We start from the raw sequence: 17,232 nt of genomic DNA, 5'->3' as shown, positions 1-17,232 counted from the left end.
GCCTGCGGAATTCGAACACCGACATCGGATCGCTCGACACGAATGCACCGGACGTCTTATCCTTTAGGCCACGACGACTTCATTATGACAATGTAATATAGATTAAAAGTGAACCAGGAAACACGTACCCTTGACGGTCAAGTGGAAGAGTAGCATCAACCAGATCTCGAGGCGGTGCTATAGGCCCCAAATTCAAATGCAATCCTTTGGATCCACTAGAGCCACTGCCGCTATCAAAGTTCAATTTCAAACTCGATTTGAGCTTATTACCTGAAAGCCAAAAAAACATAATACATTGTCAATCACAATCTATAGATACTTGAAGGAAACAAAGTCAATAATAGGTAACACAAACGAAAATGTCAAGTTCTATAAAGAATCATGATAAGCCATCCTCGAAGTAAGAGAACGCTTAACTGAAGCAAACGTTTACAAATTGCTACGAACGTTTGGAGGGCAAAACTCTCCTCAAAAAGCACTCAAGCAAATTAAATATTGGAGGGCGTTAGACCAGAGGATTTCGCGTGCAACCCAGAGTCATACGTCTTAATCGGCATAATGCCTTAGCGTTTGCCTCTATTTCGATAAATCTGAAGATTTGACTCGACACACCCTTCTGTAACTCTCTTTTAGATAGACATGTAATTGTATTCGACTTAATCTTATTTCAGAAACAATAAATCGAATTGTTTTTAAGTAAACAAATTATCCATACCTTGGTTTAAATCTTCGACGCTTTGACTAGATGAAGCATTAGAAATGCCTCCTCCAAACTCATCATTGAGTTGCAAAGATTGACCCCGTAATTTGCGACGCAATTTTGGCATGTCAAATGGCAAGGTTCTTAAGTCGGCTTCGGCTTCTGCTCGTCTCCTCCTCAATTTCGGCATGTCGAACGGCAAATCAGATAGATCGACATCATCATTCTTGCGTTCTTCTCCAGTGTTGCTATTCTTAAAATTGATGAACGCATTTCTGGAGTCAACACCTTCTCTTGAATGTATCGAAATACCACTGTCAGAGCCTTGAATTTCAGCATCACCAGTAGCCGAATGTCTGAATGTGAGATTCAGTAGATTGCGATTTTGTAACGCTCTACGTTTTGGTTTGGCAATAATTTCAACAGCTGTTTGGATTGTGGCATTGCCCGTATCCCCTTCTTCGGGTGACACCTTTTGGGAGTTGTTATTCTTATTGTTATCGGAAGTTTCAGATGCTGGTTCCTGTGAAGACTTGTCAGAAATGGGACTCAAGATGTTCAATTTAGCCGGATGGTGATGCCCAAACCCTAATTGCATGTGATGTGATTTCGAAAACGGAACATTGCCTGAATCTGAGCTGTGAGAGCTTAAAGAAGACGAATGACGACTTTCAGAACTGCTACTGCTTCTATCGCCTTCGCTATTGCTACTGCGCAATGATTCCATGCTTCCGCCACTGCTACTAGTGGCCATGCTTTCGGTACTAGAATATTTACGTCGTGGGCGAATCACGCCCGGCCTGCCCTTAAATTCCATTATAGGACCGACCCCCTTTGGCCCCGTGTACCGATTCATTTCAGGTGTGTCAGAATCGGAAGTGGGTCGGCCCTTAATCTCTAAAAAAATACCGTCTTTAGATTGTGCTCTTTCATCATCGCCATCGCGTGACTCGCGACTAGAATCCCTTAGACGTCCAATATCAAGTTCAGTTGAAACTGAACCTTTCACATCCATACTAGCGTCACTGCTTGTCGGGGTATCCCGAGCGCGCAGTGACTTAACAGGCAATCTCAAATCTTTAAGGCGAGGATGTGCTGGCTGTGCCTGCGGTAAGTTGGGTGCACTTTTTATACTATTCATTGCAGAGCCATCTTTTTGTTGAAATTTTGTTGGCAAGGGGGCCGTGGATGGTGGTGATGGTGTGTAACCTCGCAGAGGCAATTGAGAGTTTGAAGCGACGCGTTCTTCGCCTTCAATGTGCACTTTTTCCAGTTCTTCTGACAAGGCACATGCATTGTTTTCATTTTCCCTTTTTTGACGTATCGTCGGGATTTTAGAACGACGTACGCTATCTGTTTTCATCGTCACCTTACGGCGACCCTTGAAATCGGGTTCACTGCGTTCAACTGCCTCAAACGCTGAAGATGCTGAAGAAATGATTTTTCGTTCTTCAGCTTGCAAAAGTGCAGGATGATTACTGACTCGGTCGAAGTCATCCAAATCATCATCAGAACGCGCAATCTTGCAATCAAAAGCTGTTTCGTATATCTGTCTGGTGGTCATTTCTTGCGGCCAGCGAGGCAGAGGTGCCGGCACGTAAAAGACGCTACGTGAAGCGTGATGCTCCTCTACATCTTCGGGCGCGGCGCACGCGCAGCCGGCCGCGTCGCGCCCGCGACGCCTTGGCGGCATCCACGCGCTCTCACCTGACGAAGAAGAGGATCGGTCTAGCTCACGAAATCCATCTTCAGCGACTGAGAATCGTTTAGGAAGATTTGGCCGCGGAGCAACGTGCGGAGCGTCTAGGCTAGCCGATTTTCGGTAACGAGGTCCTCGTGAAGATGAAGTAGACGAAACAGTTGGCGCAGACGGTGCCGGTGGCGGAGGGGCTGTTTTAAAAAGATCACCGTAATAATACGGACTTGGATTTCTACGCGGCGCGTTGGCGTATCGTGGATCCGACCGACCACTGTCAGGTGAATGTAGCGACGGTGCTGTCGCAAAAGGATCGAATTCTCCGAAATCGTCGTCTTCTTCGTCTTCAGATGTCGACGAGCGATCGTCTGATGATGATTCTATAACAACATGAAAAAATATTAAAATACCTAAACGAACAAGAACATGAAAAGGATGTATTCTTTTTAACTATCAATTATTTTTAAAATGTTAGCGCATTAAGGCATAAGAAAGCTACCGTCGCTAACGAGCCAGACGCCGATCCAGAGTTTTCCTTGTACTTTGCGGCTGTCTGAAGAGCGTGCTCAAGAGGTCTTGCGATTGTACTTTTTACTATAACTGAAGCGGCAGAATCAACTCAAAGAAATTACATTAATGTCAATAAAATCTGATATGCTGTGGTGTTTTCGGCTACATTATTTTATCACTCACACAAAACGTATACGTTGATTTACTATCTAAAACAGATCCGAACTATAGATGGCCACTTGCGAAACTTTATCTACCCAATGATTTCACGAGGTCAATTCAAATAACATTATCATTTTGTTTATTCTTGAATATTTTATTGAAGGTTGAAACATAAAACGTAAAATATTTGAATAATATATTAAAACATAAAATATTCGTCTTGCATTAAAAATGTGAATTTCCATTTCAATCGACTAGAACGACTTTCATCTGTTTAATGTTAATACCCCTACATGCTATGTGATGCTAATGCTATTCCGAACTTACACAAAATACCCTAATGAGTATCTTTTTGCTATTACGCCAACAAAACTCTCACAGTGAATACTTCATGAACATAAAAGTCTGGATTTAAAACCCTCGAGCTGCGACGATGGGAAATAGCTAACGAATCGTATACCAAGCTCTGTATGTACGCTACTCTATAATAAACTTTTTGAAATGTTTTCCTACGTAAGAACGTTGTATGCTTTTGTTTTAATTCCGCGTTTTCTGTGCGCTCATTTAGATTATTCCGTGGAGCATTGTTTGTTGTTAATAAGGCTTCTTTATTATTGTCGTATAAAATAATACGATGCTATCGTTTCTAGTTTCAATTGTGTTGCCGTTGTGAATTTCGCCGTATTATTAACCGGCTTCAAAAAAGGTGGAGGTTCTCAATTCGACTACATGCTTCTTTTTTTTGTTAATTTGTTACCTCATAGCTTTTGACTGGGTGAATCGATTTTGATGTTTTTTTTTATTAGAAAGCTGACGCTTCTCGTGTGGTCCCATTTCAATTTAGTTCAGTTCTGATAATGGTATCTATGAGAAAACCATATAGGTCTTAAATTTGAATCAACTCAATATCACACCAACCGATTTCGATTATTATTGTTTTTAGTGTATTTTAATTTGTTTTGGAATATCTTGTTTTTTTCTATTCGAAGTCGGGTTTTGTTAAAACATGTCTAGTTACAATTATTATTTGTCTGTTTATGTAAATTAATGTCATCTAAATGTGGCATTGTTGGTAAATCATTGCAACTGATGACACCTTTATCAATGTATACATTTTGAAGGACAATACAGACATTAAAATTGTAAAATTTCATCTAATTGATTTACAGTGGATACCACACGAACAAAACGACGCAAAACCGGACAGATTGTCTATTAGCGACAGCGGGACTACTACTGGAGGGTAAGTCATGTCATTACGTGTCGTAATTACTTTTTCGCGTGGATGGCCCTCTGCCCGCAACTCTAAATTTGTTAAATTGACGCGATTAACGTGTTAAATGTCTTTCTGAAACGTATTGGCAGTGAAACGGTTGAGGTAATCGACTTGTGTGTGCTCACTGATTTGGCTGTTCACTGGATTTAGAAGCTTTTGTTTGAACATATAAATCATAAAAACAATAGTGTGAACAATTGAAACAAATTGATGCTTCGCGATAATATATTTCGCTAAGTAAAATTTTAATGTAATTTATATATTAATACGTGAAGCTATAATGTTTTACTCCTTTTTACCAAAATTGGGCGGACGGAGGAGTATGAAATTTCCCACACTTATAGAGGATATAGAAAAGGAATGCCGAATGCAATTTTTTTTAATTATGCATAATAAATACATTAAATCAATAGAAAAAATATTACACACACACTACCGTGTATTTGACACACACACACACATATATACTCTTTATTTATTGTTAAAGTCTGTGGTCAAATTGAAAATAGATTAATATTGTTCGTCTTTAATATTATTTGTCTATAGTGTAGCCTTGGCGAAAACTGTGACTATAGCATATATCTTCGACAATAGAGCCATGGTAATGTTCAAACTTATAATTACTCGTAAAATTAATAATTATGATCGAATTTCAAAAACTACGAGCAGTAGGTACAGTTATAATTTCACATCTATACAAATGACGTTCAATATTTTCATTTCCGACCCGTTGAGTCGAACAATGGTGACGTAGACGAATCACTTTAAAGAAATGTGCCGATTCACTATTATTTTTTTCTTTGCTATTCAGTGTAGGACCACAAAAGCCCAGTTATTATCGCGAACATTTTTCTCAGTCTAGACGAGCGGAAAAACGACAATAGGCCTGATTAAAACTTGGCCATTGTTGTTTCAATACTATCCGGTATCAGTGACAAGACTCCCCTGTGGATTATAGATGGCTTCTCATTTTTGTTTACAGGTAATCCCGGCAAACTGTTTAATTAAAACAGTACAAATCACTGCGAGCATATTCTGAACATGTACTTCCAGCCTGTCTGTTGCTATCGCGAAGCAATTCTCAGTTTCGATTTGAAGAGTAAAATAGTCGTTGCATCATACAATAATTGGGACTTTGACCTGGTGTCTTAATGTGGGTGACGTTGTGATGATCCTCCGGTCACCGTCCCCGTCGAACCCGTCGCTTGCGACGAAGGGCTCGACGAGCGAATTAACCCATAGACACAGTCCGGTGGTAGATTCTGCTAAGCACTGCTTTTGCTAGGGTCAGTGTTAGCATCACTCCAGTTTGAGCCCCGGGAGCTCACCTACTAGTTAAGGTTACGCTGAAATAGCCTCTCAAAGCATCAGCTTAGGTAGGAAAAAAAAAAGAAAAAAAAAGCTGTGCTGCCTGTAAGGCCCTTTAACCAGGAGTGTCGTGAGCTTATCTTGTTTTCATTGACCTTATAGGCAGACGAGCATACGGCCTGACGGTGATGGACGTCAGCAATTCCAAGGATAGAGCCATCACTGCGTACCGTTAAGTTAAGTCGTTGTGGCCTAAAGGATAAGACGTCCGGTACATTCGTATCTAGCGATGCTACGGTGTTCGAATCCCGCAGGCGGATACCTATTTTTCTAATGAAATACGTACTTGACAAATTTTCACGATCGACTTCCACGATGAAGGAATAACATCGTGTAATAAAAAATCAAACCCGCAAAATTATAATTTGCGTTGGCAATTACTAGTGTTAGAATCTTTTGTAAGTCCGCACGGGCAGGTACCACCACCCTGCCTATTTCTGCCGTGAAGCAGTAATGCGTTTCGGTATGAAGGACGGGGAAGCCGTTGTAACTATACTGAGACCTTAGAACTCATATCTCTATGTGGTTGGTGGCATTTAGATGACGGTTGTAGATGTCTTCGGGCTCCGGTAGCCCCTTAACACCAGGTGGGATGTGAGGTCATCCGCCCATCTATGCAATAAGAAAAAGACTGCACATCTAGAGCTATTATCACACTAACAACATTAAAAGTATGGGCTGAATTTTTATTTGAAACTAGCTGACCCGGCATACTTCGTAGTGCCTCAATCAATAAATAAAAGACCTAAACTTTTGTATAAAATAAACTTAAAACAACCAAAAGGATTCCGTCCGACGGGGGACACATCAAAGGAAAAACAAAATTGTTATTTTTATTTAATTCCGAGCATTTTCATATTTTTCTACCTTTTAAACCTTCTCTGGACTTCCACAAATAATTCAAGACCAAAATTAACCAAATCGGTCCAGCCGTTCTCGAGTTTTAGCGAGACTAACGAACAGCAATTCATTTTTATATATAGAGATTAAATTGTAAGAAATGACAATATTTTCATGGATCTGTGATGACCTATGTCGAAACGAATAATCAAAGAACCATTCTTTTTTTCGTTTTAATAAACTAAAAAGTAGAATAGATATGTTTCAACCACTGTACACAATGGCTTAACTAGACTCAAGCGTGATTGTTTCAGTGGAAGAATAGAGCTTTTGTTTCAACGTCCCGAGAGATGAGCTAGGACACGATCCTTACGCTTCAGAGCTGGTTGTGTGTGGGAAACGTTGCGGAATCATAAACAATGTTTACGGAGTAGTAGTAAGAAAATTTCCTAGAGAGAGAATTCGTTTAAAAAAAAATTGGTTGTCTGTAAAATTGGGTTACTGCCGATAGTTGAACGTGACAACGTCATAAGAAAATACGTCTCAGAGCGAGGTAACGCCGCATGAGTCATGTTTTTTCGGGCGTGCAGCCGGCTCCATCGAATTATAAGACGTTGTCACGTCAAAAACAGACAAATTTACTAGCATTTCTCTGTATTTGTTCATTAATATTTTCATTTAATTACGCGGATAATACTTGAAAACTATGATACAGAACGGTAAATGTGCGGTTCAAAAGACTTATACACGAATCACGTTAAACATTAATTCAATTATTCACTCAATTGCATTACGAAATTGCCAGGATGTTTTGCCAATCGGAGCGCGCGAAATAAACTTAGACATTCCGCTAGTTATGTGCAAATTACTTCAAACTTATTACAACATAAACGGAAATATGATATTTCGCTTCATTGAACAGATTGGTAAAAGTTGCATCTACAAAGTGTACGATATTGTATTTTATAATAACTATCTGTTTGCTGATTTTGATTACGCTTATCAAAAATATCGATAAAGTTTTTATCATGTAGTTTACCCAATGTTGATAACTCACTATCTATAAATACAAAATCGGCTAATAATAACTTTCTCAATGATATCAAAATCAAATTTTCTTTCATAAAAGTATGTTTTAATGCTATATTTTTGAATTTATGAGTTTTGTAATTCAATTTATTTAATACGTGAAGCAAAACCTTTGTAAGCCCTGTAACGAAAATTGCACGGACCGAGGAGTATGAAATTTCCCACACTTATAGAGAATTTAGAGAAAGAGTGCAGAATGCTAAATTTTATTTTAAATTATGCATAAAAAATACATTAAATCAATAAAAAGAACACTACACACATTTGACACAACATATTCATATAAACATACTCTTTTTGTGTTGTCAGTTGTCAAACTTTTGTGATTGTTTAAAGTCTGTGGTCAAATTCAGAATAGATTAATATTGTTTGTCTTTATATTATTAGTTTAGTTTTGGCGAAATCTTTGATTTTATTATAGAAGTATAATAGTGTTTGACAATAGAACCATAGCAAAGTTCGACTTCGAAATCCGAATTTCGACTACTGCGTGACCACTAGTTCCATTTAATAATAATAATTCTATAGACTCACCTGATTCGTAATATTGTTGTGACCTATGTCTCGATTGCTTCTCGTGCCTCAACGGGGCAGATGGGGCTGGTTCTGGAGGCGATTCTACGGAGCCCTCTGGGGCGCTTTCTGGGCTCCGTCTGGACACGCCAGGAGCGGATAAGTCGAAGTCCGTACGTCTGGCCGACTCGTAGTCCGCGCGGCGCCGAGCGGACTCCGCGTCGAACTCGGCTCGTCTCCCTGAATCACCGTCGAACTCGCGTCCGTAATATCTCCGACTTTCGTATTCGTAAGGACGCCGACTGTCAAAGTCGTAGTTGGATCTGCGCGACTCGTAGCGCCATCTGGCCGCTTCGGGCGAACGACGCGTTTCTCGGGAGCGGCGGCTGCGTTGTGGCGACCGCCGGGCTGTGTCGCGTGGTGTGCAATACGCTTCTATGAATTCGACCTGCAACATAACAAAACAAATTAGATGAACAATTTTTTTTTTTGACGTGACAACGTCTTATAATTCGAAGGAGCCGGCTGCACGCACGAAAAAACATGACTCATGCGGCGTTACCCCGCTCTGAGTTTCTTATGACGTTCAACAGCTATCGTCAGTAAGCCGACTTTACAGACAACCGATTTTTTTTTGCTTAATTGATTGGACGAGCTCATAGCCCACCTGGTGTTAATTGGTTACTGGAGCCTATAGAAATCCACAACGTAAATACGCCACCCACCTTGAATATAAGGTCTATGGTCTCAAGTATAGTTACAACTGTCCTACCCTTCAAACTGAAACGCATTACTGCTTCACGGCAGAAATAGACAGGGCGGTGGTACCCACCCGCGCGGACTCACAAGAGTTCCTACCATCAGTAATTACTCAAATTCTAACTAACGTACATAAAATCTAGGGCCGTCATTCGAAAGTTAATTAAGGTAAACTGTTAATTGTTGCGCATTAAACACGCCCGATGTTCTGCAAGAGTCGTCGCATACCGAAGCAGCTATTAGTCGAGAAGAAGCCCTCGATCATGAAGGTCGATTATGTGGCAGAGTAAAGTGGTAATAAAATGCAGCGGTCACATATTCGGCGACCGTAACGGTCGGTTAGACGTCCTCTTTCCCCTCGAACGGGCGTCATTACCGCGACCCGTTTGTGTTTATGGGGACGGATATAAAGAATATTATGAGATATTGTGCCTGCATCGACGATACTATGAGGTGATAACATTTCGGGGAACGGACGACGTCAAATTTAGTTCGTGTTAGGACAAATTTTTATAACGCCTCGTATCATCCGCGCCGTTGTATTTTTTGCGCTAACACCAACCGTATAGACTCGCCCGAAACTCGTCTCGATACTTGCAACTTCAGTGAAACGTTTAGACATCAAAAACATTCACTCAAAGCCGTATTCTACAAACAGACGTAAATTAACCAAACATTAGATAATTCTTATTGCCTCCTGCTGAAACAAAGTGGAGGAATCGACACCAAAACAAGCACCTAGAATGTTTATATTCGAATCTGTTTATAAAATAATATCTGCTTAACCCGAGGGTGGTTTCAGACCATTAGAGGCAGTGATGAGTTCCCGCTTCCGCGCCTCCGGACATGGAGGGTCTCTCGTACCAAGAGTTCTCATTAAGGGTAAAATTAGTTCAGACTTGGAAGGATACAGTTTCGAGTGTCGTTCGCGTGAATGCCGGATAAATATTTCGATCATTAAAATTAAACATGAATAAATTATTAGTGATGGTAAATTAAATGAACTTCGTACGCTTGTAAGTCAGTCAGAGAGAGCACCGTAGTGAATGTACTTAAAAAATAAAAGAAAGTCGCTTGTGCAAAAGGAACACAAAGCATCCGATCCGGTTCTGGCCCGAGGGCAGTTCCCTTTTAAACTTTTCTATAGAAGGGTAGTGACGCCTCATCTGGCACATTGTTTAATGATTCCTCGCTATGCATGAAATTTATTTACATAATTAAACGTCGACCGCGCCTCCCCTGTTTTGATTCGCGATGTCTACAGTGATTTCTGTCTTTACATTTGCATATTTGTTTAATTAAGCCATCTTTCGTTCACTTTGGACGTACCAGAGAGCCAAGTACAAATAAAGCTATATTTTTTAAATCGCCTGGCATATGTAATGGTGTTCCATTAGATTCGTTTTCTTCTAAAAACATTTATAACGATTCATGAAAATCACTATACTTAAATTCGATGTACACATATTTCATGCATCGAAATTCTTTCTCCAGAGTCAGCTTTGTATAGTCTCTCGCTTTATTTACTGATTCAAATCAATACCGTCGGGCGTAAGGGTTAACTTTGAAAGGGATCAAATTGAATTCAGCTCAAGCACACATGTTCGCATCTGGCCATTCGTCAATTGTATGTATGTACCTACTATATATTTGTTGTACAATAATAGTAGTCAATAGCTGGTTTCCTGTACATATAAATCTACGTTTGAACGCCACTGATAGATGTCGCAATAAAATATTTAAACTTCCTGTTTCTATTGAATCCATTCTTACAATCACTTCTTGTTTAATATACTTAATAGAGGTGTACTAGTTGATAAAGCATGTTCGGCATATCGAATTAGTTGTACTTCAGTGAATAAAACAAAACAATGCGAATTTGACCTTGTTAGATTGCCAACAACAAACAAAATTTAAAATAGACAAGATTGTCTAAGTTTGTATATTAAAATATATTGCAGATGTATTAAAAATGTAGGAATTTGTCTTGAGGTTCGTTTTTGTGGATATCTGACATCATCGAACATCCATAAAATCCAAATTAGATTTTTTTTATCGAATTCTAACGAAGCGATAACGATGCAAAAGTTTTCGTAGTAAGATTTAGATTTTTTCTAATAATAACGCTAACAACTGCAAAAGGTACTACAGATTTTTGTTTTTGTTTTTAATTTTCAGTAATCAATATTTCTAAACTACGACCTTTCAAAGCTAATTGGATAGCACTGTTCTTACCTCTATTCGTCAATGTAATTAGCATACTTAATTATAGCAGCGTTTACTGTTGTCACTTTCACATTGAATGAGACATATGAATCAGACATATATTATGATAGGCAATCATGAAATCGCCAAGAGCTCCATTTACAAAACTATTTTGAATTGTTAATTTTTCATCGTGATCTACATACCGAAATTCTATAGACGATTCCGGGTTCGCCCGCAATGAGTAATACAAACAGTATGAAGGATGTGGGACAAGACACGAAGCTTTCAGACGTCCGGGTGAGTCAGCCCAGTCCGATGTATAAATACCGGAGACACGCCTGCTGGGATCCCAAGCTAAAATAGCTCGGTTTGGTGTCGCGTGACTACGGTATGGTAATGCGCATAGGTATAGGTATAGGCTTAATATGAAATATCCCCGACAATATTTAGAACGTATTTTTGGGCCGGTGACCTTCGATCAATAATAGTACTAGATTACGGATCAGGAACAAAAATAAGACGCTCCCGTGGCCACGTTTGCAGACACGAAAACATCTTCATTTCTTAGAAAAAAGTTTAATAATGTTAACGACTTCAGTTTATTATAAACCTTAATACTTAAACATAAAGTTTAATTACCATTGCAAAATATATGTATTTAGGTCCTTTCGTCAGAAAAAGAATATTATGGAATAAATTTAAAATGTCACTTGAACATAAAAAGTCATCAGTACAAAAATATTTATTCTAAAATGATACTTAAAGCCTAATTTATAAGGTTAAAAATATTTGTTTAAAATTTCGTGCTTATTGTATTGTGGAACTAGATGTAGTTCTTGGTATTACATTTCAATGCTCAGAACACAGTAAGTATTGAAAGACATAGAGTTGCAGAATATACATATTTGTTTTAGGTTTGTTTTGTATGGTCGCAACTATTTTTGACCGATTCAAAAAAGTAGTAGATAATATTTTACATTGCCGCTATTACAACAAATAGGTGATAAAAAATAAAATTGAATAAAGTAAAAAAAATATGAAAGGAAACACGAAACATGTTTTCCACGTATTCTTTATACAGAAGTAATTAAAACAATAATGTAGGTTTAATTAACTTTAAACAGATTCAGTTTGTTATAAAGCTGTCTTTTAGAAGTCATTTTTATATGAGCGGTTTCTTTTTTACAAATATAATGTAATCTTATATCAATGAATTTTTCTATAATCAGTTTAATTTAGGCTTATTTTATGGCTGTGTTCGTTTCCCCCAGAAAACAAATCCTTTTCAGCATATACGCTTAAAATATTTACACATACATATAAAGTTTTTTTAATACTTTTTTGCATTGATTTGCCACCACCATTGAACAATTCTAGAATTTTTATAAGAGTTCTATATTTCTTCTCCTCTTTCTTTCGCGACAATATATATCCATTGTGCACAGCGATAAGGGGCTACTAGGAAATCTACAAACAAAAATAACATTATAAAATAACAAAACTACTCTATGCATTCCCTGTCCAAGAATAGGTGATGTTTGTTACAATAGTTGGTGCCTTGTTGCAAACATTGGCCAAACAATTACAATATTCGTAAATTGTGTTTTATTTACAATATAATTGTGTTTATTATTTTATAAAAAACACTTAATAATATAAATTTACCAAAAAAAGATATTCCTTCCAAAACCTTGGTGTTACGGTGGTTTTTTACTCAGTTTTTGAACGCGCATTGCAGCGTTTTGACGTCTTAGTGTTGGCTATGATTGGACCATACTAATTTGAAATAAGACCACAAATTTATTTGTGGTCTTATTTTTCGGGCCGCTTTTGAAGCGCTAATCGCGAATCTAGTAGTATTATTGATCGAAGCCGGTGACTCACTCTATCCGAATACGTATTGTAATTTGTCGCGTGCTTTCTTTTTGAGGTCATCGGGAATAGGTTTAGGAAATTTGTTTCGAAAACGGCGACCGCGTGTATTTTATGATCAGATTATGTCAGACTTACACAGACGTTTGTTCTGTGAAGCAAAACGTAAACATTAGATAAAACATGATGGAAAGATTTAAACGTTGATACGTAAACATATTGTCGTGCATTGAATAACTAAACTATTATTCTGATGTTATTATTCAAATGGTAACCTTAATTTGTAATCCAATTGGTATAATTATTATAATATAGTAAACGTTCTAAAACAAATTTGAAATTTAAAATATTTATAAAGATGTTCCGCTTTAAGAACATAAGATAGGTCCGTTGTGTTACAGATCTGTTGTAGTCTTTAATTAAGAAGCCATTGCTTCCGAATCTAGATCGTGACTCACCTTAATATGATTACCGGCTTTGTTTACAATAACAAAGATAGTAAATACATAAATAGATAGAACGAGACACAATCTCTAAATGAAATTTAAAAAAAGATAAATGCAAACAATAAAGTAGATCGTACGTTAGAATTCGTTAAGATGAAATCGCATTTGCCATTAACCATTGGCACAGTCATGTCCTATGTACGCGACATAGCCAACTGCCGTCTGGTCACGCTCAGCAAACAGTCGACCGCAAACAGGTTCATACAGCTGAATTAACATTATTCTTTTGCTCTTTTCACTTTCAATGCGAAGCTAGGACGTGCATTTCAATTATTCCAACATTTGGCTTTGAGCACCCATGTCTGTCATATGTCTAGTCACGGGTAGGTATTTGGAACAGACCGTGAAGGAAATCTAAGGAGCACTGAAGCCGTTAATTCGGTAAACAAGTTTCAACCTAGCCAGTAGGCTTTAAGGTCTACTTTGTCAGAATCTCGTCTTGCTGAGTCAGAGTAAACTAAGCACACAATTGTTGGAAATGACAAAACAAGCGAAGGAAATAAGCTTAATTACTGAGTTGCGAGTCCGAATCGCCTAAAGGGCCAAGGGTCTCGTTAAGTAATCCCTTACGACTGTTTCAATGGGGGAAGTAATTATGGAAGAAATTTTCAACACCTTCTTGAAAAGGTCAACGTGCTTCAGAATATTAAGGACACTTATGTTGAATATGATATAATAGAAATATTAATGATTACTTTTGATTCGTTCGATGTAGTGCAATTAAAGTTGGGAATAATTAAAAAATCACAGGGCAAAGCTATGGAATCCGATACAATGCTCATAAGGCACTCAAAAATTACCGTCATTTAGAACTTGACAATTCATCACTTTTACAGTTACATTACTTGTATTTAGTACAATTACTTTATTGTTTGGGGCTGAAGTAAGCACTATATCACATCTTTTTATAAAAAAAATCTATTGGTAGAATTGACGCGATCTTTTTGACATTAAATGGTTACCAATACTCGTGGGAGTCAGCAATGCTCGTGCCCGAAGAAATTTAAGAAAGTTTAAAGAAGACATCATAGCGCTCTGGGAACACAGTAGAGAGGAACTTGTTCCAGAGCCGAATGGTAGGTAGGTACGTGTTAGAAATGATCTTGTGCGTAACTTTATGAGGTTCAACCCTACGGTTCCCGGCAGTAGGCATGTATTCTGCTTCGCTGATGGGTGGTGCGATGATATAAGAATGGTAGGGTCAACCCAAACAATTCCTCAAAGCCCTTCTTACCATGAACAAACGGTGCAAAGTAAAGTTTGTGCGGTGTTTCCTCACGATCCGTGAGATCAAGATTACCGAAAATCTAAAGGACCCTCTTCTCGAGTCAAAATTATTTGACAGTAATAAGAGCTTGGAGCTATATTCCACAAGAGGCTTAGCCTGTGACTTAACTACATATATGTTATGTCAAAATATCTAAAAGTAGATTTTAAATCAACACGTAAATCATTTATCAATGATTTATCATATTATTTTGATAGCCATCGAACTGAAGATCAACGAAATGAATATATATTTTTAAGCAATCCAAATACGGTTATTCACAGCTTCAAAACAAGTTTTATTGGAGTTTATATAATTTCTTTCGAGATTCGCAATCGTCGAGAGTAAACTTTGCTCTCTGAACTTCTAACAGAGTTAAGTCAACCCCGGGGATCGCCCGAAGCCCCTAATCAATATTTACTTACTGCTCTCTGTAATTCATTGTTTTTTGTACATTTGTATCCTATTAAATTATTAATATCTCAATCGGATAAACAAACAACAAATTCTATGTTCCCATTTACTGCATCCACATAAAATATTTCAAGAAGATCTTCGTCAAATGTTATACATAATAATTATTTAATAATAGGTACTGCGACAACTGGGTAACTCACCACATGCACGACCAGGATCCACTGAACCATCTGCCTCATCTTCGCGATCAGTTTCTTGTTTGAAGGCATTTTTTATTCGTTCATAAATCCAAATTATCACAATTAAATCCAATAGTATGTTTAGAATCCACAAATAGCAAGGTACGACCACTAACTATCGACCGCACTCACTACTGACACGCACACACACAAACTAAAACTAGAACTACACTTTCACGCAAACTTGTTCTTGTCCTATGTACTAAACACGAATAGTTTTAAAGTCCGAATAGTGGCTTATCTCGCCACTTATTTGTTAGGTCTAGGCGATTGGCAGAGTAACCTCCGATATAAACGCCTAAGAGAGTTCGGTTACTTGACGAGTCCAACTGTAGACTGACAACACTACACAAACGCTATACGCGAATGTGTAAAACGGTGACTCATCGCCCCGCATACTGTTTACCGAGGCTTGAGTCATCGCGGTCGTAATAGCCCCAACAAGCGCTGCAGCGCTATAACAAGCTACATAATAAACTGGTATATTAAACCCGCGTAGCTGCAAAGCGTTATTATGCTTCATTGAAGATAAGCGACTCCATTAATACCTCCGTTCCGCACGTGTCGTAGAATGAGCTGAGCTATAATGGACCTTAGCTGTTGCTAGATAAAGGCGCCAGGCTTTCGAAACAGTCTTGGGTAACGAAACGTAAACTTTCGCGTTCGTATTCGGTTCTTGAGTTATGTTGTATTACGCTCGACTAGGTCGAATGCCGTTTTGAGGTCGTTTACTTGATACAATGAAATGCCTAACAACGGTAGCGGGGAACTGTCTCAGGAATGTCGATCTGATCAACCTAATAATTAAAACAGATACCAGTTAGATAAGAAATAGTTGCGGCTACTTTAGAAACTATATTTATTGCTTTGGCTCGCGCCTAGTACGTTTCAAACGAGACTAATGGAAATTTAGATGAAATTGCATCTAACGATGTTTTAAAGCTACTTGTTAGAAAACAGTTTTTGTTCAAAATGGAATTTTTAACAATTATTTTTGGAGATTTAACAAGTTTTTTATCTGTGGCCTCACAGAGGATATGCCGACAGAATCCTATATATTAATACGTGAAGCAAAAACTTTGTATCCCTTTTTAGGAAAATTACGCGGGCGGAGGAGTATGAAATTTTCCACACTGATAGAGAATATAGAGAAGAAGTGCACAATGCTAATATTTTTTTTAAATAATGCATAAATGATACATTAAATCAATAAAGAAAACATTACACACACTGCATACCATGTATTTGACGCACACACGCATGCATACTATTTATTGTCAAACTTTTGTTCTTGACGTCTGTTGTCAAATTGAGAATAGATTAAATATTGTTTGCCTTTGTTAATATTTTTATAGTGTTGCCTTGGCGAAATTTGTGATTAAAGAAGTATAAAATACAATCATAATAGTGTACAATCTTACAATTCCAATTAATTATAGTCGAATTTCGACTACTGCGGGACCTTTAGTATTTAAAAAAATAAAGAATTTGTAATCTATAAATGTATTACGTAAATGAACAGTTTGTATGAAGTATGAACAATTTTCTCAACACAATTTTTTATTTATTAATTGTGTACTTTTATATCACTTCAATGTTAATCACATTTTAAATTGTTCTTTTATTTAATTTGTCTCGCATTTTACGTGAGTCATTCCACAAATTTTATTACAATAGGTAAAACTTTTGGCGCTAAATCAATTTAGATAGCATTCCAGCTATAATTACATAGTGAGTCATCCGATATTTTGGCAAACTAAAATTAGAAAGGTTCTGTTAATACATGATTACTACAATGTGGTATGTAGAC

The 17,232-nt window shown here is 37.7% G+C and overlaps 1 protein-coding gene across 2 annotated transcripts in view; it reads right to left on the bottom strand.

Moving 5' to 3' along the window:
* The window catches only part of LOC101740831 (uncharacterized), a 260,848-nt gene that overhangs the window by 6,001 nt on the left and 237,615 nt on the right, over nt 1–17,232 (bottom strand). The window contains exons 1-4 of one of the 2 annotated variants that reach the window (XM_012693380.4): nt 15,384–15,796; nt 8,176–8,602; nt 716–2,776; nt 129–270 (exon numbers count right to left, since the gene is read on the bottom strand). In XM_012693380.4, coding sequence (XP_012548834.1) covers nt 129–270; nt 716–2,776; nt 8,176–8,602; nt 15,384–15,452 — 2,699 coding nt within the window. In that variant the 5' untranslated portion in view covers nt 15,453–15,796. Of the gene's footprint in view, nt 1–128; nt 271–715; nt 2,777–8,175; nt 8,603–15,383; nt 15,797–17,232 lie in introns of those variants that run through there. The other variant, XM_021350224.3, reaches the window with a different exon arrangement.

This window comes from Bombyx mori, chromosome 21 (assembly GCF_030269925.1).
Source record: "Bombyx mori chromosome 21, ASM3026992v2".
Classification (NCBI taxonomy): Eukaryota; Metazoa; Arthropoda; class Insecta; order Lepidoptera; family Bombycidae; genus Bombyx; species Bombyx mori.
This window is presented reverse-complemented; position numbering and strand designations above follow the sequence as displayed.